General features: G+C 44.7%; 1 protein-coding gene across 1 annotated transcript in view; it reads left to right on the top strand.

The window, feature by feature from the left end:
* Positions 1-14,757, top strand: part of LOC138497352 (protein THEMIS3-like) — a 371,532-nt gene extending 356,775 nt beyond the window's left edge. Inside the window, exon 4 of the mRNA XM_069620751.1 lies at positions 12,342-14,757. Coding sequence (XP_069476852.1) covers positions 12,342-13,420 — 1,079 coding nt within the window. The 3' untranslated portion in view covers positions 13,421-14,757. The remainder of the gene's footprint in view (positions 1-12,341) is intronic.
* The last annotated feature ends 10,991 nt before the right edge of the window (positions 14,758-25,748 follow it).

Here is a 25,748-nt window from a genome sequence, read left to right as displayed (position 1 = left end):
TTACTGATAAGATTGTGTTTGTTGTACTTTCCCTTTTAAATGGGAACATTTACTGACGTCTGTCCTAAGAAAATCTTAGCAACTGCATCATGGTTTCCTGTACCAGAGGCCCAGATATGGGCATCAGCTTTATCCTCTCTGCTAATTGAAGCAGCTGAATGCGTCACCCACTATCTTCCCTTGACTCCCACTATCTTACCTTGCTCCCACGGCTCGTCACTGTCAAGATTAGAGATATGAGGCCAACCGTCATGTTCTTGGCTACTGAACTCTCATTGAACTAGCATGAGATCATTCTTTCTTCATTTTCAGCATGGTTCTACAGAAATTCACTTAACTAAATGCACAGCATCCATCTTAGGGTGCCTGACTTGATCCTGAATCCCAAGATGGCTGCCCACATTACAAAATGCTTGACCTTATCATAAAATGGTGGATTACCCTATTTCTAGTCATATCTTGACACCTAATCCATTTCATGTCTAGTTTTTTAGTACACTATACTTAGCATGAACTACTTAACAAGCTTTCTATTATTGAAAACATTCTAACCTTATAACCATAACTCGGTTTTTAAAGCACTTTTGCTGCAAAGCACTATGAGTTCTAGCTTTCTGGACATTTGAAGGCATTAATCACACCACCAAGTTTTCTATGCTCAGTTTAAGGGGGAGGGGAGTCTTTCTCCACTACATTCAGTTTAAGAGGGGGGTTAGTGATTCCTATTCATGTGTACTGTACTCTACACCGTGCATACTTTGCTTTTCCATATTTATCAAATCTAGCCACAGTCAGTGACACCGTCTTTCCTCTTTCTCTCTAGTGGAGCTAACAGCAAGCTGGGAACACACAGAAAATCTGAGGGGACATAGACGTGTAGGGTTATGTGAAATAATTATGTGAAAACTATTACTCGGTTAAATATGCTGGATCCCTCACAGTACCCTTGGAGCATTCCCATGTGTTCAAATCTGGTCCCCCGATATGTAAACGCAGTGAGGTACCTGGAGTCTGTATGCAGAGCAATGGAGAAGAAAGTATTCTTCAAATGCACTACTCTGAAGTAGCGTGCCTCTGCTGGGATGCTGCAGAAGATTGTTGCAGGATTTGCAACTAGTGGAAATTATGCTTTGGTGACATGGTTAAGAGGGCAGAGATCCTGAATGAATCTCCACACCCCACCGTTTGATTTTATGATTGGCTATATTGCTGTATTGCATGGTATAGATTCCTGTATGATACCCTGCTGCCATAAGGCATGCAGTGTCTCATAGTTACCCTCATCTGCTTCTCGTGGAAGGGGGTGTTGCTTCACTCGCTGCAGCAGTGCTCCTTCCTTTATCTCAATGTGCACTGCTCCCGCCCTCCAATATTCCCACATCATGTGGTCCTTTAGTCAATGGATTCTTTGGAACTTTTTCCAAATCCTCCTGCATGTATTTTGCATCTTTTTTCACCAATTGTGTCATCTGGGGCACTGCTCTTTCCTTTATCTGTACTGGACAGGGTATGCTCAACTGAAACACTACCTCTCTCTCCTCTTCATCTTGTGTTGCAACCAGTCTGTGCCTATCAGTGTTAGTGTGGGGGGGGTGTGATTTGACAGTCGAAAGACCTTTCCTTGTATCTCTGGGACCCATCCTAGCAGTACTTGCACTCCATACAAGAACATCCCTGTGTCAGTGGGTATCCCTCTCAATGTGCTGTGTGTATAGTACGCTTGTATCAACACTACCACCCTGGCTGGGTACATCCCAGGTGTGGTGCACACCATCCCTTTCTCTGAAAATGAAATAGTGGCATTCATTTTACTTCACAAATCTCTTCCTAATATGTTTATAGGTGTGTCTTTTGAATACAATAATGGTGCTACAATGTGTTGCGTCCCAATTGTCAGTGGCAAATCTTTTGTTAGAGGAACAACTTGGATGGTCCCCGAAAAGCCTTGCGTGTCCAATTTCTTGTTGGATAATGGAAATCCCCCTTCTTTTATACAGGATCTAGTTGCTCCAGTATCTATTAGAAAGGAAAAGTCCCTCTGTCCTATTTGAACTGCTACCTCAGGCTCCTCTTCGTTGTCTCCATTTACTGCTATGACAGGAGACACTCATACTTCCTGTGCCCCCCCCCCTATTGGGAAAACATATTGATTGAAGTTATGAATGGATTTCCACCCACCACTGCAATCCCAGTGTAGTGGGGCACATCATTTTGTCCCAATATTGTCACCTATTCTTGTGGGTGTGTCAGCCCTAGTGCCTGCAGTAATCTTACAGTACCCTGTGATCCAGCTAGCATTCCCCTTTGTGCTGATACTTGTCCCTGTATTGGAATGACCTGCATCTGCATAGGCTGTAGTTGCACCTGTTGAAGTGGTATCATTTGCATCAGCTGAGGTTTTGTGGATGTCTGCATATATGGCTGCTGTTGCTGCACTCCTCCTTGCTCTCCTGTTTGCTGAATGAGTGGGCATGCTCGGGCATAGTGACCAAAATTGCTGCCAACAAAGCACTGTCCTCTGAACTGGGGCCCAAGACCCCTATATCCAAATCCCCTTCACCTTAGATAATACCCTCTACCTGTGTGATGTTGCCCCATGTATGTATCTACTCCTCCTTCATTTGTAAATCCAGGTTGATGTGTATTCACATATCCGGGCTGCTGTTGCATTTGTTGTGATCCCCATTCTGTGTTATATGGTGCTTGTGTATATCCCCCTTGCTGTACTACCGCTGTTACTGGAAGCCCCCTTGTTGGGCAGGTAGAACGCTAACTGGTCCTGCAAGCACTGCCCCTGCCATGCTTATTTTGGCCGTTTTTTCTGCACTCATCTGTTTTCTGCTTTTACCGCCTCCTTGTCTTTTCCTGTTTTCTTTTACCATAATGTACAATAGTCACCTTTATCTCAGGCCATCCTTTTGCTTCTATCCTACTAGTTTTTCTAGGGAATTCTGCACAACTGTGGGGAGTCCCCGTACTAGAACGTGATAGAACAAAGGTATTTTATCATCCCATGATTGTTTATTCTCTTGTGTCCACATTTCTTGTATTGATCATATGTATTCTGCAGGGTCCTCATCTGGCTTCATTTTACACGCTAATATTTATCCCATATCTGACGTATCTGGATACAGCTCTCTCAGAGCTTTCCACACGTATGCTCGGTAATTGTTTAACGGTGCTCCATCATGTGTGTTGGTGCTTAATTTTAACCCTGTACACCCTGCTTTCTGCCAAATCTCATCAATTTGGTCCCCTACCAAAACTGCCAATAAACTCTTGCTGTCCCCTATGGCCAGTGGGATCCCTGCTGTCTCCTTCTCGAATACATATATCCACTTGCTGGCCCCTGCCATTAGTGAAGGTAAACTGTAAACCAAATTATCCATCTCCATCGTCTGCCAGGGTATGTGATATACGTCTCTTTTGCCTTCTGTGGAAGGTGCAACTTTGTGCTCTGGGTTTATCCCTTTATTGTGGTCTTTTTGCTATTGCCATCCTTGCTTTCTTACTTTGAAGCCTATTTCCCCAACCCCCTGCCCTTCTATTCACCTCCTTCCTCTACCTACACTTGTTAACTCACAAGGGGCGACATGGTCATCCTGATTGTCCTCATCACTGCTATCCTCCCTGTCTGATGCAGTATTATCATCTTCTTTCATGTCTGGCTCGTCCTCTTCCATATCCTGTCCCCAGTCATCAATTTTAAATTGTATACGTCCTGCAGTCCATCCCTGCTGGTCCTCTCCCTTTCCCGGTTCCTTCCCTTTTATCTCCATCTCCCTCTCCATTACCATTTTCGCTTCTCTAAACATTGAGTCCAGTTGCTTCCGTGTGCTCCTCTTAAAGTCCGCCAAATATGTCTTATTCCCTTTCTCTTTCTTATCTTCTGAATGAGGTTCTGGCTCTGCCTTATTTTTCTTTGTCTTCTACCTGTCTGGAGATGCCCCCCGAGGATTTGTATATCCTGCAGCCAGCTTCAATAATGGAAATTATCCATAGGGAGAGGGGGGAGCACTAGCTTTTTCTCTTCCCCTTATACACTTTTTTCTCTACTTTAGTTTCTCCGTAAAGTTTCCAGAAACATAAAATGTCCTGTATCTGTTTAAGCTTTGCACCTTTATGTTGCTAACAGATATGAATACATATTGTCAATTATATCCTTTTGAAATGTTCCCTTTCCGGGCCATTCCTAATAACACTTTCCCACTGTGTCATTCACCCACTGAAAGTTATATTTGAATATTTTATCGTGATATTGGGTCCGTTCTTTACACATATAATCAAGGTGTACGTCTATAAAATAGGATGACATTATTGTGACTTTTCCCAATTCTTAGAGTACTTTCCCCCCCTTCTATTCTTGGCCCCTCTTACTTATATCTCAAAAAATATTTACCTCCTTCCTCACTCAATCCTATACTTACCATTTAACTCATTCACCCTATTTTGTTCACACTGGCCTTCTCCTCAGGTCCCTCCCTTCCACATCACTTACACACAATGGTCCTCTGCAGAGGACCATCCTGTCAATTTCAGTTAATACACAAATGGCCCTCTCAACAGGCCCGCCACCTTAACAATTATGCCCTATGTTAATGTGCCTAGGGTTTGGTTGCTCCTCCCTTCGTCCAAACGTGCCCCGTGCAGGTGCTACACAGTTCCTCCAATATTTACATATTAGTTCGGCTCTGGCCCTTCTGTGATTTCCACAGCCACAATGAACATAAAACACAGTAACTTCACTTTGTCAGAGCAAACGTCCACTGTTTCAACAAAACACTGATGCATATGCCTTTTCTCCTTCTCTTCACAACTTCAATACTTCTTAACCCGTAAAGTAAAAAAGACGCAACTATACGCACTACGTGCAACTCTCGTCTAACAATGTCCGCCACTTAATGCACAACCCTCTGCACTAATGCATATGTGCCACCACCCACTCACTCCCTATCAGGTAAGTGCACCTAAAATCTGTGACGTCTATGGCCAACATCCCTCTATTACTTGAGGGTGTGTCCGATACACCATATAAATAATCCCTCCCCCTGCAGGTTCATACACTGGTATACTCGTGTATCTTTCCTCACAGATTCTCGAATCTTCTCGATCCCAGAGTTTTCCTTCAAAGGCCAGCACCCCTTCCGAGTGCAGGGAACATTTCGACCAGGCAGACCTTTGCAAACTCTGCGTCTGCTAGGCTTCCCCAGTGTTGAGCTCTTAGGACTGGTCTGCAAATGCTGTCCCGCACTCCTATAGTTGAGAAAGCTAATTGTCCCTGTACGGGCCACCAAAAATGGGCCACCAAAAATGGACAGCGGGTTGTCTCAGAACTCACCAAAAAGAAATTACAAAAGTAATCCAAAAAGGGGTGTACACCAAGCAAGAAGTAACGCAATTTATTCTGGGTCCAGTCACAGCTGGGAAAGCAAGATTTAAACAGAATGTGCAATAGAACTGCATGAAAGGCTCTGTCAAAGATACACCCCAAAAACAAAATCTTTCAAAATCGTAGAAACTAATTAGCATTAAACCACATTGCAACAGGTTAGTTCTCCAAGTGAGGCTGATAGGTAGAGCTACGTCATTCCCCTATAGTGGGATATACATTATTCTTCAAGGATTGGGTCCCAAAGACATTGCCACAGCACCCTCGACCACGACTGTGACATCACAGTCCAACCTACAATTCCCATATCATAAACAATGAGGCATTTGAGATGACCAGCGGATCTTTATTCATCTACAGCTGGTCATCTACATCCGTTTCTCATGGGAATACAACTGATCATGACACTGCACGAGCTTTGAACCACGTTTTAACTTCTTCCCACGCTGAAATGTGCAAGGGGGCAATTTGAAATCGGCATAGGATATTTTGAAACCATCTGTAGACCAGTTTCATGAACTAATATGCCGAATTATGAAATGAATGGGCACTCACTGCTATTCCCCGGAACCCATGAGCTTCGCTTCCTGACCTCGAAAGTATCAAAAGGCTGTTCCTTTCTTACCGTATGATCCTGGGAACGTGTACTTTACAATGTGCTACTAAGCAAGTTAATAAAAAGGTGAATTCATTTTTAGTGAAAAAGCATGCTGGGAGGCCTGTTTATGGTGCCTCTGTCTAACATTAAATCATGTATACTTACCTGTAACCGAACTTTATCGCCTATATGTTATTTGCTTGAAACACAGTTATTTAGGGCACTCTCCAGCCTACTGCATAGAACTTTGTGGTCTAGTGCATAGAACGGTGTGGCTATCAACAAACCCTCTTCCCCTTTTAGCCGGCTAATCCCGCAGCTGATAAATTCACACCTTTTTGCCATACTGAACTTGCATTTTTACCACAGCTGCATGCTATTTTAGTGATGTCTGAGTGTTGCCCACTCAGCTGCTAAAAGACATTAATAAGACTTTGATCACATTCTTTAAAAAAAACTGGGTTCTATGTGATAGCCCTGCCATGAAAAAGTCACCAGGTAGGCAACTTTTTTTTCCTGACCCCTAAAATTGGTTCCCCAATATTTCAGGAGTGGTATAATTATGTATTATTACCTCCAATCCTAGAATATTTGGGGAAAGTGTTTGATTGTCTGGAGGGTGCATTTTTAAGGCAATGTTGCCACCTGGCTGCCATTTTCACGGCGACATTATCAATGGATACCAACAACTGTATGTTATTCTGTCTTGGTTTCACAGTAACTACTCATGTCTCTTGCACTTTTATTGCAGTGTGTAATGTCTCCCAAATAGAGGCCGGTACTAAGAATGATACCATGTCCCAGGACAGTGGTCTGTGGGCTCCCAAGCCGTGCAGTGGTGAATCTTTGGGCAGTTGACTATTTGTGCCTTGTGATTTATAGATGAGGCCTGCTCCAGGTACAGGTGGACTTACAGGTGGACTACACAACAGAAATCACTGAGAGGACATGCACTGTAAAACTGAATGTGGATGAAAGGAAAACGTATGTAAAATGTGCTTTTAAATAACATTGATTCCTATGGACAGCCATTATCTTCTATGACACGCCTTTAAGTGCAGCAGTGACAACTGGAGGTCTGCTCTCTGCTGGCCCATACAGCAGGCATTGTGATGTCACAACTGAAGCATAATATCTGACTAGAAAGCAGTTGTGATGTCATTTACTTATCTAAGGTCACATGTGATGCCACAGCTAGCCTGTGATAAGAACATTATTTCCAGGCTTTTTTTACAGACATTGCAGTCCACCATTTATTATAGTCCAACTATCTTCAGTTACAATCACTAGGGACATGAGTCAATCTCCTGAGCATGCAGTGGCTAAAATTGATTTGTTTTCCCTGTCCTGTGGCAGCAAAAAAAGGTTTTCCAGACATTGTTTATTCTTTGAACAATTTACCTAACTAAGAAGCTAAATGTATCCAAATCAGTAACACAAAATATCATTTTAAAAAGCTGACTAAATTTAAATTTCATAAATGAGAAGTTCAAAAAAGCCCTCCCTTGATCAGTAATTGAAGACCAGCGACCATCAAGACATACTGGAGATGATACACAAACTCAACATATCCCGCGCCCCCGGCCCCGACGGGACCTCGAACGCAATGATCAAGAAAGACCCACAATCATGGGCCAACCTCATGAGCAACATCTTAATACTAATAAACAATCTCAATCAGATACCCTTATCGTGGAAAACAGCAACCATAGTATCCATCCACAAACAAGGTCCAAGAGACGATCCGGCAAACTTCTGTCCAATTGCCCTACTAGATCCGCTGGGGAAGCTGTTTGCATCCATCCTCCTGAAGAAACTCAATCAATGGGCAACCGCGACACACCGGTTCGCAAAAAGACAAACTGGTTTCACTCCAAATGTTGGCACAAATATCAATCTCCTCCTGCTGAACTTGATCAAGCATGAAGCAATCCACAACAAAACAACCATATATCTGGCATTCATAGATCTACACATGGCTTTCGACAGAATCTCCAGACAAAAACTATGGGAAAAACTTGAAACATGGAAATGCCAAATGACATTCTCGGGCCGATCAAACAACTCTATTCAAACACTTCGATAACAATAAGACTCACCAGGGAAGGCCAAACAACATCGAAAATTCCAACTTCCAAAGGACTAAAACAAGGTTGCACTTTAGCAGCCACCCTCTACAACCTCTAAACAGCGGACATTGAGACACATATTTAACTGGATGCCCTGAACCCACCACAGATCAATTCAAAGCCAGTTAAAATCATGACGTACGCAGATGACATCATCCTCTTAGATAAAACACCTTTGGGCCTTCAGAACAGTCTCTCACAACTAGACCTTTACATGAACATCAACGAACTCACAATCAACTCAAAGAAGACGAAAGTCATGCAACTCAGAAGAATACTCAACAAAAAATAAAAACCATTAAAAATGTGCCTAAACGGCAACCAACTAGATGAAGTAAGCACATTCAAATATCTGGGGATCACAATAAACCAATCCAAATCTGAAAAAGAATGGACCAGGAAACTGGAAGAAAAAACTCATCACTGGCGAGGCAAGGATGCGTAATACAACGAAAGTACGGAAAATACGCTTTCAAACCGATAACAACATACTACAAACAAAAAGTCATCCCCACCATAGTCTACGGAACGGAAGCGCTGAAGAATGCGACCCCCTATGACTGGACAAAACTAGAAGCCAGCTTCTGGCACAAGATCCTACAACTACCATCCTCCTTTCCAATGCCCAGAATAACACACGAAGTAGCAGTGCAATCACTGAGCTCAATCATCCTGTGGAAACATCTCGACCTCTACCGCAAGCTGGTAACAGACGAAACAACACCGGCCATTCAAATCCTAAGACCTCATCCCAGCGCAATGAACAACACAACCCTCAGTAAGTGGAAAAATAATCTCGAACAACTGATGATCACTGAGGAGCTCTCCCACGAAATGCTTACACTCCGTCCCCAACACGCGTAAATAAAGCTGATGAGAACTGACTGGATTAAAACGAACAATCAAAAAACAAAATACAACCTGAACATACAATATAAAACAGACACAAGAGCAATCAATGAACTTCCAGTCTACCTGGCTATCTTCCCGGACAACAAAATCCGAGCAACATATCTGAAAATACGGATGAACATCATACCAACCCGCTTCTATCTAGCAAAAACAAGGCAAATCCCCTCAACAGAGCAATTCTGCTGTTTTTGCTCAGACACATCGAAACCAGAAACACTACACCATCTTCTCATGGAATGCACCAATCTCTCAGAACAAAGAACTCGCTTTGGTGCTTTCTACAAGATCACAGATCAGACAATGGATACAGAAGAAAGATGGAAAATGATGCTCAATGGCAAATCATACAAACTAATACTCACGATCTGTCAATTTCTGCAAGAAATACTAAAACTTGACAAACACACCACAAACTGAAAGGACAAAACTCTGCAAAATTGAGACAAATGAAAAGTTAAAACAATTAAACTATAACATTTAAAAAAAAAAATTGAAGACAAAAATTGAAAACTGTTTTTGCATCTGTTTACTAGTCCTACAAGAACTACATTTGCTTCTCCTTGCAATTGCTTCTGTTTACAGGCATATCATTGATTACTATGTGAGCTCCTGTGTACTTTAATATCTGTAACTCGTTTGATAAGTGTGAAACTAGGACTGCAATTGAAAACATTTTATGATCAATCAATCATCCAGAGGGCCAGGCCCAGATGCCTGGCTAACGTAGCGTTGAAAACCATGTCAGTAACCTGGTCCTAGCTTACATTTCCATCTGTCAAGCTGGGCTTGGATGAACTACTGATATGGCAGTAAATTGTGCTACGTTGGTTCATTTGGCAGGCACAGTTGTAGTTCATCATAGTGTCACTGTATTGATTATCGAAAAGCGTTGGACTCAAACAAATTGAATACTTTCTGGAAAACTATTTCAGCAGAGGGTATTCCACATGGGCCATTATCCAGAGCATGGTAGAATTGGTTCAAAGTGGTGGTGTCAGATTTGCCAATACTTGTATAATTGAGCCATATTCTGATCTTTGTAGAAATGTATAGGAAAATCCTTCAGCCAATGTTTAGAGGTATTTGATCCAAACCCTAATGGTGTCTAATGGGGCTGTAAAATGAAGAATTACAATGATTTGGCCCACCTCGTAATTTGGCTGATTAACTGCCACAATTGGGGGCAGTATCAGCGTCCAAGTTCTTTTGCCAAACTTGTAACTTGGCCCATTTCATATTGCTTTGCTCTTTTCGGATGCCTGGGTAAGCATGAGGATAATTGACCAAGGCTATTGTTCGTGTAGTTACTAGAACATCAAATATAGTTGCCTGAAACAAGATAGTATTCTCAACTATGTGCTCATTAATTTATGCACATCTGACATATCTCAAACATTAAGCTAATTTCAACCCCTTTCTTCTAAGCCAGTCTCTAGTCACTTCCTTGTTCCAACCTTCACTGTCAGCGCTGTCCTATTTGACCAATTTACAAAGCCTGTACGATGCTCTGAAAGACATTTGGTAATGTATTTTGCCACTTCAACAAGTAAATATGAGTAGTGGTTAAATAAAACTGGTTACAGATGTACATACATATTTGGGTCTGATATTGGATTCATAATTATGTTGGCAGCAGGCACATTTGATAATGAATGTGTCTGTCACAGTATTAAGTACATTTCATGTAAATGTTGGCTGTGATTCATTGACTTTCAAAATTACTTTTGACTATGCTTATGGTTTTTCTTTTTGGGCGTGGGTTGCTATGCCAGATTTGCAGTTTCTAGAGGTCAATGTATGGTACATAACACTGGAACCAAGACAATCTAGTTTGATTTAAATAACTAATACGTTTATCACATGTATATCCAGGCACTGTTTTACTTCAGCCACCAAATTACCTGTGGTGTCACCCATTTGACAATTGTAACAATTTCCCAGTTTTTTATCAATCCTTCCCAGCGAAGAGAGCAGAGAAACTTTATTTTACTCCTCTAAAAAAGACTAACAAACATATTTCAGAGTTTAAACTTTGACATACTGCAATTGTGACTAAACTCACATGTAATCATTATGCTTTCAAATAGGGAAGAGCTTGCTGTTTCTTCTTCAGGCTCTGAAAGGAGGAACTCCGTGCGTTTCTGATTTTCTCAATCACTTGTGGTTAGTGTGGAGGATGCTTGCACATGTCTTTTGATGGTTGTTGACGATATTCCCTAGGAAACAATATACCATATCAGGTTTGTCTTTTGAATAACAAACTGTTCTGACCTTCAACTGTTTTATTTCCTGGTATCTTTGCTATTGATTGATAGTCACTATAAGGAAGTTTGCAATTGATCTATTTTGATCAGATTACAGGCATTTGTTGAATACTCAAATTCTTAGCACACTTTATTAAACTTCAACCGCCTCATTTCACCTAAATTGCTTGCTAAGTGTATATGAGCCGTTTGTTGTAAAGAATATATGAATTATAAACATGTTTATTAACTGTATTAGGATCTCTGACATTACATTCCCTTTGCTACAGTCACCGAGATAGGTTAAAGCAGCTGATATCGCTCAGTTTGCGGTCTATAGTGGTTAATTTACTCTAGATTTATGTTTTTAGTAATACCTATCTTGAAACCACCCCCAAGTAATATCTTCTGAAAGAGGAAGTCAGTCTCCTTTGGCATATAGACTTTCAAACAATTAAAGGTGGAAAATAGCTCTCTGGTTGAAGTTTACTTAGGGATTAACTTGCAGGAGGGATTTTGTGTTGACCTATATAGTATGCCCGGTGAACAGCCTAGCCAACCCACAGATGTTAAATTCTACCGACTGTAGGTATTGCCAAAGAAAGCATAGTGAGTGATCAAGAAAGTCACACGGAAATTAAAGTTGTGATAATTGCTTTTTTCATGCTGTGTCATGAAATGAGTTGGTTTATGTCCTGAATCTCACCAAGTAACATGCACATACATATTGTACATACATCTGTATATTAAAGGACGGAAAAAAGGAATGGTATTATTTGTTTAGTTTTATTGTTTTGATAGTGAATCATTAATGTTCATCTAAGGAAGAAGAATATAAGTGTGCATGGAACACTTTTCATTAAACATCATTCCTAAACTGAAAGACATATCAATTAATTTTGCCAAACCTCTATTTACTGCATTCCTCAATGACTTTCAGTCCACCCCCAGCTCTGCTGCCATTAATCATAAATAATTAGTTTATTTTGCCATAATAGTTTACAAGCTTCTTGACACTCAGTCATAATATTTATTGTTTACTTGATATTCTTCTTTTTCTCCTTTTGTAGGTGGCGAGGAGATGTTCCTTCCTACTGATCTTGATATAAGTGTTGTGGATTTTCCTGGTATTGCAACTCCCCAAGCACTGCCGGAAGCAATTAATTTAAATGAAATTTACAATTTGCCAGAAAAAGCATTTCCATTGTCAGTTAGAATTGTGGATATAATGGACAATTCCAGCGGTCACTGGCTTCAGTCATTGAATGGTCAATGCCTGGAAATTCTTAAGAAGGAAATTGTGCAAGGATATTTTATATGTGAAGAATCAGAGATGCCCCACAAGAGGGGATGCTTCTTTGTCCCTGATACCTACCAGGGAATGGTGAAGAAGCGGGTCAGAGATTTTAGGTTTGTGTATGACGTGGTTCTCGCGATTACTGCTGGAAGGCAAATCCACTTCATGGCCTTCAGAGACTATCGATCAGAACATAGTCATTTTCATTCCTTTCGATCAGGAGATACATTTCGAACTATCAAGACTGAAAAGCTGAAAGTGCGGGTAAAAGACAAACTACAGAATACTGAAGCACTTCTATGTGAACATATTAACACCAAGTACAAAGTCTGGCTCCCATTTCATGCAGAGGGACAATTCAAGGAACTCCTCAATGACAGGACGCCTTATACAATGATGCAGATTGCCTCAATGTACCCACTTCCTTGTGCTATAAAAGTGGTTATGCCGGATCCTTCTTTGCCAGATGATCCCATTTGTGGCATACCAAAATTGAGAATTGATAAAGCATCAACTGAGCCTTGTTTAGTTGCCCAGCACATGGAGTCATCAGGAGATGGCACAATTAGATTACTTGTGGACCAGTTCAAGATGCAGGTGTGCATTGCTGACATTGGCACCAAGAAAAGTAAATTTAAAGTGGCGGCAAGCTTGCCTCCATTCAATATCATGGAAATCCCGGAGACGCAATACTTGTCGGTTGTTCACTATGAGGACATTGAATTACCACCACCTCTGCCTCCAAAGAACTATCATTTGTCTGGTGGGAAAAAAATGATTTCCTCAGATCACTTTCCTTTTCCTCCACCTATTCCACCACATTCCTATTCGAGATGGGAAGTACATGAATGATCCATAACCCAGGTGATGTAGGAAGCATTTTGGATTGTGTGCATTTGTCAGTATATTTATATATTGCTGACAAGATCATAAAAAGAGGTTATAAACAACTTAAAAACTGTCAGCTTACTAATGCCAGCTGGGGCTGTGCTTGGAACCTTGGAGCACCTAACTCTCTCGCTAGTCTCAAGGAATCAGTTTCACTCTCATAGCACCCCAGTTCAATGTGTTCATTAAGGAAAAGATTTCCCTTATTTTATTAACTATGCATTCTGGATGTCTAAAGCCTTCAGAGATCCATAATTGCTGTAGAAAAGCCGTATTATAATGAAGCTACATAGTGTTTTAATTTTAATTCTCAATCATAAAGCACACACACCTTGTACTATATTCCCTCTTTTGAAACTATAGCTTGTAAACATGGTTCCTCCAAAATCCTTTTAATTTCTATCTGAGGTTTAAATTTGTCTAGATACTCATGGGTCATTGTATTCATTTTTGGTCTGACTATCAAAGGTCCACAACCGGTAGGGACATCATTCGGCTTCACGAAGCAACGCCAGGCAACATCTTCCTTTCAACCTGTCCACTTGCTCACAAAAACCCTCTCAAGTAACCTGGTTATGTCTTGGGAAAGACCTCTCCATTCAGTCCCATCTGGAAAAGGCCTTTTAAGGAGATTTCCCATCACCTACTTCCAGCTGGTATCTTTTCAATACGTTTCAATATTAATCAGCCTTTCTCCTGTCGGACAAGTTCTCCTGCTTTTCTGCTTTCCCATAAAATTCTCTTCTTCCTCTAGCATTTGAGATTAAATACCCAGTAGATTCCACCCATTCAGCATCATTTGACATGTCATTTTTGTGTTTGACAGAGGATGTGATAGTTACCGTTTAATTATAAAACACCTCCCGAGGAATCGTGCATTCAGTGGATGATTGAATTATTTGTGTCATAAAGCGACGTGATAACTATGAGTTAGCCCTACCCTCAGGAAAGATAAATCAAATTGGACTGTAATATACATGTTTATTTTAATTACCTACATACCTCTGCCATTTGTGAGAATAATATTTTCAGATCCACAAGAATATTAAGAATTCTGAGACATCCTTTATGTTTCTGTCACTGCACGATTAACAGAGTTATTAAAATATGTGAATGTATGCATAATTCAAACACTTTTATATACCATATGTATGTGTGTGATATGTGGTGTTGTGCTGAATTCAAATATATCTTTTGTTTGCAAATCAGACACAAGGTTCTTAAGTTATAGTTAGTTATGTGTGGCTTGCATTTTTAAAAGTGACTTTGTGTTCTCCATTCTCGATGGCCTGCATTTCATTTGTGTGTGGGCTTAAATCAATTTACCTGGCCCATTTGCTGTCTTTAAAGAAAAAAAACATGTGATCATCTGCGCTAATGGAACAGATGCACAACCTCCCTGGAGCTTTATTACTCTACCAAGTTCAGAGGTTAGGGTCTGTTCAATGCATCTGCTATTAGCATAGCAATATGAGTCCATGGATTTGGGTGGACCCCCAATATAAATCTTGCAGTTAATGTAATTTTATTTATTTGGAAAGGCCTTTAGCTTCCAGTAAACACATAGGCACCATTGGCCTGTTTAATGCCTTGGTGAAAGTGAATTTGATGGGGTCGGAAATTACTGGTTTCAAGAAAGCTGATAATTGCATACACTTACAGCTTTGGGTGAGTTGCTATCTTCACAGTTCAGGTTCACAGAATGTCAAAGCTACATAAGATATATTTTGTCTTGTGTAACAGAAGTGTACTGTGCACATTGTATTTACTCATAATGTCAGTCTGGCAAAATGTGGGTTCTGGTCTCAAATATACTAGAACTCTCATGTGGCTATTGATAACTTTCTGTGTGCCATTTTCTTGTAAAATGCTAAAATTCAAGTTGCACTTGTTTGTTGTATTTCCCTTTCACATGGCAACGAACATGCAAAAGCACATTTAAATGCCATATTTATTTAATTAAAGCCTACAACATAGCCAGGGTGCACTAAACAGCATTCTGGCGCACCGCGTATTCATGAAATATCCAAGCCATTTTGAGCGCTTGGGCAGTGAACATCCCGCAGCGCCAGTTACGCCCCCAAGAACGCCCCTTGTGCAAGGATAAGGCATTGAAATCCCCAATGCAGTGCAGAGGGCCGCGCTAACCCTGCACCAGTTCATAGGGCTGGGACAGTGCGTTTGGGGGTGCACGGGGAGATTCACACGCGATAGGCCTTGGGGAACGGGGTACTTGTATTCCAGGGGTGCGCGTGGAGAATCAAATGTGATCGGCCTTGTGCGAGCGGGGTACATATTTTTCGGGGCTGCGCGTGGAGAATCACATGCGATAGGCCTTGTGCGAGTGGGCTACGTGTATTTTGGGGGTGCGCATGGAAAATCACACGCGTTAGGCCTTGGGGAGCGGGGTACGTGTATTCCAGGGGTGCGCGGGGAGTATCACACGCGATCGGCCTTGTGCGAGTGGGGTACGTGTATTTCAGGGGTGCGCGTGGAGAATCACATACGATAGGACTTGGGGAGCGGGATACGTGTATTTCGAGGGTAAGCGTGGAGAATCACACATGATAGGCCTTGTGCGAGGGGGGTACATGTATTTCGGGGGTTCGCATGGAGAATCACACGCGATAGGCCTTGTGCAAGCGGGGTACGTGTATTTCGGGGGTGCGCGCGGAGAATCACACGCAATAGGCCTTGTGTGAGTGGGGTACGTGTATTTCGTGGGCTGCGCAGGGAGTTTAACATGCGTTTTCGCTGTCACGGGAGGGGTATGTGTATTCCTGGTGTGCCCCAACGTGAATTGGCAGTGTGTGTCCTCCCAGGTGTGCCCTCTCCCCCCTCCCCAGGCCCTGCAGGCAGCCCACAACACAGGGGACTACCCTGCACCCCTGGCCATGCCCCGCAGGCAGCCCATCCACCCTGGCCATGCCCCCCAGCCAGCCCACATGTCACCATGCACAAGTGAGCACCGACACATGTCCCCCTGCACCCCCACCCACCCAGCAGTGACAGGCACCTGCCAGCAGGCCCCGACTCATGTCCCCCACCCACTCACCCACCCAGCAGTGACAGGCACCTTCCAGCAGGCCACGACTCATGTCCCCCCACCTACTCACCCACCCAGCAGTGACAGGCACCTGCCAGCAGGCCCCGACTCATGTCCCCCCACCCACTCACCCACCCAGCAGTGACAGGCACCTGCCAGCAGGCCCCGACTCATGTCCCCCACCCACTCACCCACCCAGCAGTGACGGGCACCTGCCAGCAGCCCCCGAATCATGTCTCCCCACACACTCACCCACCCAGCAGTGACAGGCACCTGCCAGCAGGCCCCGACTCATGTCCCCCCACCCACTCACCCACCCAGCAGCGACAGGCACCTGCCAGCAGGCCCCGACTCATATTCCCCCACATGTCATGACGATCCACAATCATGGGCCTTATGGCCACACAAATGGCACCCACGCCACCCCAGTCCAAACACACAACCAGGTATTACATCCAGTCCACAATGAAATCCCCATGACATGACACATCCCAAATGGAAAATATGCACATCAACACATTTCCGTCACACCCACACAATGGGTCCATGTGATTGAGAAAACACACATCATGACATGCATGAAACCAAAGCGAGAATACCAGACATTGAAGTAGGAAATAAAAATGTATTGTACACAAAAGCAAGGGAATTAAATGAAACATAAAAAAATTGAAATAAGTAATGAAAAGCTGCATGTCCAAAATATTAACCAAAAATGCATGAAAGCAAAATCCAAATCAATCCAAAAGCACATGTCCAAAGTGTCAGTCCGGCAAAACAAATCCAAAGTTCAAAAACAAGAAAAAACCATTGATCCATGGAAAAAAAGAAATAAGAAGCCAAATCCATTGTCGAACTATTTACAAAGTACAAATCCAGGGTCCATGTGCCCAATCTTTTAAATGAAACCTATAAAAAATAACCTACCTAATGAAGAACTATATGCAAAAACGTGGGGCATTGTCCAAGCGACCCAAAATAAATAAAAACAGAAAGGAAACCTAACACTAACTAACTATATACAATGGCGACGGGCAAGTCCTACGGCTCACTCTGTGATGTCCCGGGCCAGGGCATCATCGAACTCCATGTCGATGTCCTGGAGGCGGACCTCTGCCCTGGCCCTGAGGTCTCGCAGGGATGCAGTCATGGCCTGTTCCAACTCCCTGCGAGTTGCCTCGAGGCACTCAGCCCGCCTCAACACCCGGCGCGTGGAGAACTCCGCCCTGACCATGGTGAGCCGTGCCTCTTCCGCCCGCCGCCACTCTGCATCTATCCGCTGGCCCAACCGCTGCCACACGGAAGACACTCCCATTCCAGGGTCCTCCTGCCCTCTGGCCGATGCCTGCCCCTCTGATGTTGATGGCCCCGAGTCATCATCGCTCCCACCTTGAACCTGCTGCTGTTGTCCATGTGCCCTGCCCGATGATGCCGGCACATCCTCCATCTGCTGGTCTCCAGTTGGTGTGGTGTGCACCCCTGCTGGACCTCCGACTCCCGACTGTGGCAGGGATGGGAGCTCCACCAAGCTGGCTGCGTTGGTCGGGCCAGGTCCACAGGGGGCCCTGGTGGAATCTAGGCTGGAAGACGGCTGTCATGATGCCCGCTCCCGGGGAGCCGGTTCAAGCCCTGCGTCCCCGAAAGCGGACATCCAGTCCCCAAGGAAGGACCCAGCAACCCCATATAGGGGCCCTTTGGACAGTGTCCTGGCGCCTATGGCGCCAGGCTCATAAAAGACATCAGTCCTGGCGCCATAGGCGCCAGGCTCATTATGGAAGTGCTTGGGTGCACTTACCTGATGCAGACCATGCTGCAGGATCCCGGCCTCCTTGAGGCCTGAAAGGAACTACTTTACCTGTGGGACTAATTTACCATCCGGGCGTGGTCAGGGAAGGATACATACCTGATTGGAGGAAGGATACATACCTGGAACTTCTTCCAAGGCTATTTAAACCCCACCCGAACAGCCACACGTGCTTCGCGTTGTTCTGCATCTAGCAGCTGGACGCTCACCGTGTCTGCATCTCCTCCATCCTGACTCCTGCCACGCCTGCCAGCATCTTGGTTCACCTGCAAAGGAAGAGAAGAAGAGAACAGAAGAAGGAAAAGTCCTTACCTGCTAAATCCACATCCCGGAGACATCTCGCCGACAATCCTGAAAAGGAAGACTTTTATTTAAAAGCTCATTGCGTCGATCGCTGCAGCGCCGCATTCCACTCACCTTTACAGGGCGCCTCCATGTTCAGCAGCGATCATCCGGATTGGCAGTCATGCCCCAGCGCCTAGGGAGAAAAAGACCAGAACAAAAGGTGAGAGAGAGAAGGGAATAAGGAAAGCTAAATCTCCATGTTAAGACTTACCTGTTGATTCAATTCCTCTTCATTTCGGGTCCGCGCCGCATCCTGGCGTTTCCGGACCCCGGCCCCTAAGGGGAAAAAGAGACATCAGCGTTAATGAGCGAATGAAAAGACATTACCAAAAAAACGCTCATTAAAGACTTACCTGATTTCTACAAGGATTTCACCTCTCATCTCGGGTCGGTGCCTGTTCCCCGGCATTCCGTACCCCGGCCCCTATGGGGAAAAAGACACCAGCATTAGTACATTAATGCGTGGATATCAAAAAACGTACTTGGAAGCCAAGCAAGTTTGGTTCTCACCAATCCGAAAATCCAGTGAAGTAACTGGATACCAACGCGCCCCTGCATCAGAAGCAGGATGGAGAGCTCGTCCTTCCAGACCCTAAGGTGAGACGCTACGAGGAATCACAGAAGGGTTTCGAGGAGGGTGAGAGGGGAAAGTGGGAGGCTGATTGCATTACCCCGCAGACAGTTAATCCCCTATTTTCGCCTACAGAAGGATACTTCTGCGAGCCAGACAAGCCAGATTTGGGGGCCCGGTCCAGTCCGTCTTCCGAACCCTGCGCATCACCTTAGAAGAGGTCACAGCAGCGCGAACCAGGCCAGCGCCTACGTGGGAGTCAGGTGAGCGTTACAGAACGCGAAGCCTTCCTACAAATTCCCACCCAGGCGCTATGGAAAGTTCTGAGACTGATCAGTTGGCCCAATTACTGGGGGAATTACGGGCCGAAGTACATGCCGCTCGTCAAGAGACTAATGCCCTCAGGCGGAATTAATAATATCAAAGGAAAAACTGATGACCTGGCCAGACAGCTTTTGCAAGGTCAAGCTGGGCAAACTCCTCTACCCGGTTCCGGAGGGAACCCCGCTCCTGTGGTTTCCAGTAACCCTGTGCAGATTAATCTACCTGGAAACATGCCGCTGGCCCCACCCGAACGCTTTGCTGGGGACCCCAAACGATTCGCCGTATTCATGAATCAGTGTCGTTTGCACTTCCTATGCAGACCTGGGGCCTTCCCTAATGATCAGACCAAGGTAGCCTTTGTATTGTCATATCTCAGCGGCTGCACTGCCGATTGGTCAGTTCCACTGGTTACTCAAGATGACCCGATTCTCCGTGATTTTCAAAGGTTTCAAGCAAGCATGGAAAGGTTATTTGCTCGACACTCTCAGGGGCAGGCTCTGGATGACGAACTTCTATCCCTGCGACAGGGCAATCAGGACCTCCTATCCTATATTGCAACCTTTAATAGACTAATTGTGGAAACGGGATGGCCAGAGGATAAAAGAGTCACGTTGTTTTATCGAGGCCTACGTGGAGAACTTAAAGATGTCTTGGCCCAAGTTGTAAATCTGCCCCAAGAATGCACAGAGTATATAGACTTAGTGGTCCAATTGGATCACAGACTTCAAAACAGAAAAGCAGATCGGTCCAGGTTTGAGACCCGGGTGTTGGTCAAGACCCATGCTAATCCCAAGGGAGTTGATGTCTCTGAGCCTATGCAAATTGGAGGGGTTAAAGGACCCTTAACTCAAAAGGAACGTGAAAGGAGGCGGCAGTTAAAATTATGTCTTTATTGTGGGAATTCTGGACACTTTCTACGAGATTGCCGGGCAAAACCGCCCCGAAAGGCGGTAGGAGCCGCTGATAAAAACCATAAAGACTCTGTTTCGGGAAACGACTCTGCCCGACAAGTGTAGGGGTCCGCTTGCCGAGCTTGAAAACTAACTCTCAGACCTCGCATTTCATTGTGCCAATGGTTCTCGTAGATCCAGAACAGCCTAAGCGGTTGCATGCAATAAAGACATACATCGATAGTGGGGCTATTGGAAACTATGTGGATTGTGAATTGGTCTCTAGGATTAACCTCCCTCTCCGACCTAAAACCAGCAAAGATGTCATCACCACAGTTGATGGAACTGAAATTGCCTCTGGACCGGTAACACATTCCACTAATGAGGTGACTCTTATTGGTCCCGCCGGCCATCGGGAGGGTGTTGTGTTTGATGTAATCAAGGCTCCACAGTTTCAGGTTATTCTTGGAATCCCTTGGTTAGAGACACATAATCCTCGAATTGATTGGCGAGCTAAGAGAATAACCTTCCCGGATTGTACACAAACCTGCTACCCAGAAAACCTGAAGATTAATCTAGCATCTGTAACCTCTGCCTCCATGCAACTACCTCCGAATACCAAGACTTTCAGGACGTCTTCCAAAAGGAACAGGCCAAAACCGTTACCTCCTCACAGATCGTACGATTGCCAAATCGATCTGGTGCCCGGTGCACAACCCCCTTGTAGCTGGATTTATGCCCTTACCGAACCTGAGAATCTGCATTTGAGACAATATTTGGATCAATACCTACCTAATGGTTTTATTCGCCCGTCCAAGTCCCCGGCATCCTCGGCTTTGTTCTTCGTGCCCAAAAAGAAGGTGACCTTAGAACTTGTATCGATTACCGCGCATTGAACCAGATAACGGTTAAAAACCGTTATCCTCTGCCTCTGATCCCTGAACTCCTTGAACAGGTGAAGGACGCTTGCATATACCCCAAGTTAGATCTCCGGGGGGCTTATCATCTGGTACGAGTTAAAGAAGGCGACGAATGGAAAACTGCCTTCCGTACTAAATACGGATTATTCGAGTACCAGGTGATGCCTTTCGGATTGTGTAACGCGCCGGCTGCCTTCCAATACTTCATGAATGATGTCCTTCGGGAACTCATCGATGTTTGTGTTGTCGTATATATCGATGACATTCTGGTGTACTCCTCTTCGGAATCTGATCACAGAAAACACGTCAGGGCAGTACTTGAAAAACTGCGCCAACACAAACTATTTGCTAAATTGGAGAAATGTGTTTTCCATACCACAGAAGTCGAGTTTCTAGATTTCATCCTGACACCCAAAGGAGTCCGAATGGGCTCAAGAAAAGTGGATGCCATCCTCAAATGGCCATCACCTAGCTCTGTAAAAGGGGTTCAAAGCATGCTCGGCTTTGCCAATTTCTATCGCAGGTTTATCCCGGAATTTTCACGCGTGGTACAACCCATTACTGCACTCTTGAGGAAAAATAAATGTTATGAATGGTCTGAAGAAGCCGAGCAGGCCTTTCAGGATTTAAAAGCTAAGTTTACCTCCGCACCTATATTGAAACACCCGCGTCCAGATCTCCCTTATGTCGTCGAGACTGACGCATCCAGCCTAGCCATGGGAGCTGTCCTGTCCCAAAGAGATCCCGAAACCAACCAACTGCATCCCGTAGCATTTTGGTCCAGAAAATTCTCAGCACCCGAGGTTAATTATGCAATCACGGACAAAGAACTGTTAGCCATTAAGTCTGCTTTTAAAGCCTGGCGGCATTATCTGCTTGGCGCTCGACATACCATCACAGTGATCACTGATCACCGGAATTTACAGTATTTGAAAACCGCCACGGCTCAGTCATCACGGCAGCTCCGATGGGCTTTGTTTTTCGCTGAATTTGATTTCGTGATTACCTATCGACCTGGCTGCAAGAATGGCAAAGCAGACGCCTTATCCCGAATTGGAATGGGAGAATCTGATACAAACTCAGAACCAGTACCAATAATTCCCGAACAGAGGATTCTAGGCATGACTTCGTTACAGACGCTTGAAGACATTCAAGCCAGAGTAAAACAACTTCTGGACCCTACAACCTTACAGGATTGGATACAAAAGGGATCAGACTTTACCATAGACAATGGTTTACCTTATTTCCAAGGACGCTTATTCCTGCCACATAAGGAATTACACAAACTAGTTATTTCCGGTTATCATGATGCATTAATAGAGGGACACCCCGGTATTGCCAAGACAGAGTAAAAGGTTAAACGACAATTTTGGTGGGACTCTTGGCGAAAAGATGTTAAATCTTTTGTGATGTCCTGTGGTGTTTGCACCCAAAATAAAAGTCAAAAGAAAAGACCAGCCGGTCTCCTTCAACCTCTAGACATACCGCCAGCACCCTGGCACACCCTATCAATGGATTTTATTACGGACCTGCCTCCTTGTTCGGGGTACAATACTATTCTGGTAATTGTGGATTTGTTTTCCAAAATGGCCCACTTTATTCCTTTCAAAGGTTTACCTTCAGCTTCTGTCCTAGCCAAAGAATTCCTCGAAAATATTGTTCGGCTACATGGATTCCCATCTATACTAATCTCTGACCGGGGAAGCCAATTCATTTCCCACTTCTGGCGCAAATGTTGTCAAATGGCGCAGATCGACGTAAGATTATCGACCAGTCACCACCCTCAGACCGATGGTCAGACCGAGAGGACAAATCAGACCCTTGAGCAATACTTACAGTGTATGTTACAGCAATCTGAAAGCAACTGGAAAGACATTCTTTGGATAGCCGAATATGCATATAATAATTCGGTACACTCTGGAACTGGCCACAGTCCTTTTTATACTTTGTTTGGGCATCACCCTCGAACCTCAAACCTTGACACACCTAAGAACCTCGGAATGCCTGCAGTAGAACATCTGCATTCTACAATTACCCAAGCCTTCAAAGAGGCAACTACGCATTTACAACAAGCCAAGAGAAACTACAAGGAGAATGCTGATCTACATCGGAGTGAAGCACCTCCGTATCAGATTGGGGATCAAGTGTGGTTAGCTACCAGACATTTACCACTCAAAGGGCCTCGAACTTTTAACCCAAAATATCTGGGACCTTATTCTATTACGGCAATAATTAACCCAGTGGCTGTTAAACTTGATTTACCAGCTAGTATGCGAATTCACCCTGTTTTTCATGTGTCACTTCTGAAACCAGTGGTACCCGGAACCCGACTACTCAAACCTCCAGAACCTATTTTAATAGATGGGGAGCCCGAATTCGAAGTGAAGAACATTTTAGACTCAAAAATGTTTAGGTCAAAACTGTTCTACCTAATTGATTGGAAGGGGTACAGACCTCAGGAGAGGTCGTGGGAACCCAGCGACCATGTGCATGCACTTCGATTAGTCAGGAAATTCCACCGACTCTTCCCAGACAAACCAAAACCCCTGGAGGGAACAACCTTGGGAGGGGCCTTGGGGGGGAGTGCTGTCATGTTGCCCGCTCCCGGGGAGCTGGTTCAAGCCCTGCGTCCCCGAAAGCGGACATCCAGTCCCCAAGGAAGGACCCAGCAACCCCATATAGGGGCCCTTTGGACAGTGTCCTGGCGCCTATGGCGCCAGGCTCATAAAAGACATCAGTCCTGGCGCCATAGGCGCCAGGCTCATTATGGAAGTGCTTGGGTGCACTTACCTGATGCAGAACATGCTGCAGGATCCCGGCCTCCTTGAGGCCTGAAAGGAACTACTTTACCTGTGGGACTAATTTACCATCCGGGCGTGGTCGGGGAAGGATACATACCTGATTGGAGGAAGGATACATACCTGGAACTTCTTCCAAGGCTATTTAAACCCCACCCGAACAGCCACACGTGCTTCACGTTGTTCTGCATCTAGCAGCTGGACGCTCACTGTGTCTGCTCCTGCATCCTGACTTCTGCCACGCCTGCCAGCATCCTGGATCACCTGCAAAGGAAGAGAAGAAGAGAACAGAAGAAGGAAAAGTCCTTACCTGCTAAATCCGCATCCCGGAGACATCTCGCCGACAATCCTGAAAAGGAAGACTTTTATTTAAAAGCTCATCGCATCGATCATTAACGCTGATGTCTCTTTTTCCCCTTAGGGGCCGGGGTCCGGAAATGCCAGGATGTGGCGCGGACCCGAAATGAAGAGGGATTGAAGCCTTCCTACAAATTCCCACCCAGGCAAGTTCTGAGACTGATCAGTTGGCCCAATTACTGGGGGAATTACGGGCCGAAGTACATGCCGCTCGTCAAGAGACTAATGCCCTCAGGAGGGAATTAATAATATCAAAGGAAAGAACTGATGACCTGGCCAGACAGCTTTTGCAAGGTCAAGCTGGGCAAACTCCTCTACCCGGTTCCGGAGGGAACCCCGCTCCTGTGGTTTCCAGTAACCCTGTGCAGATTAATCTACCTGGAAACATGCCGCTGGCCCCACCCGAACGCTTTGCTGGGGACCCCAAACGATTCGCCGTATTCATGAATCAGTGTCGTTTGCACTTCCTATGCAGACCTGGGGCCTTCCCTAATGATCAGACCAAGGTAGCCTTTGTATTGTCATATCTCAGCGGCTGCACTGCCGATTGGTCAGTTCCACTGGTTAATCAAGATGACCCGATTCTCCGTGTTTTTCAAAGGTTTCAAGCAAGCATGGAAAGGTTATTTGCTCGACACTCTCAGGGGCAGGCTCTGGATGACGAACTTCTATCCCTGTGACAGGGCAAACAGGACCTCCTATCCTATATTGCAACCTTTAATAGACTAATTGTGGAAACGGGATGGCCAGAGGATAAAAGAGTCACGTTGTTTTATCGAGGCCTACACGGAGAACTTAAAGATGTCTTGGCCCAAGTTGTAAATCCGCCCCAAGAATGCACAGAGTATATAGACTTAGTGGTCCAATTGGATCACAGACTTCAAAACAGAAAAGCAGATCGGTCCAGGTTTGAGACCCGGGTGTTGGTCAAGACCCATGCTAATCCCAAGGGAGTTGATGTCTCTGAGCCTATGCAAATTGGAGGGGTTAAAGGACCCTTAACTCAAAAGGAACGTGAAAGGAGGTGGCAGTTAAAATGATGTCTTTATTGTGGGAATTCTGGACACTTTCTACGAGATTGCCGGGCAAAACCGCCCCGAAAGGCGGTAGGAGCCGCTGATAAAAACCATGAAGACTCTGTTTCGGGAAACGACTCTGCCCGACAAGTGTAGGGGTCCGCTTGCCGAGCTTGAAAACTAACTCTCAGACCTCGCATTTCATTGTGCCAATGGTTCTC

This window comes from Ambystoma mexicanum, chromosome 5q (assembly GCF_040938575.1).
Source record: "Ambystoma mexicanum isolate Mex_15411 chromosome 5q, UKY_AmexF1_1, whole genome shotgun sequence".
Lineage (NCBI taxonomy): Eukaryota > Metazoa > Chordata > Amphibia > Caudata > Ambystomatidae > Ambystoma > Ambystoma mexicanum.
The sequence above is the reverse complement of the archived record's forward strand: the minus strand, read 5'-3'. Positions and strand labels throughout refer to the sequence as shown.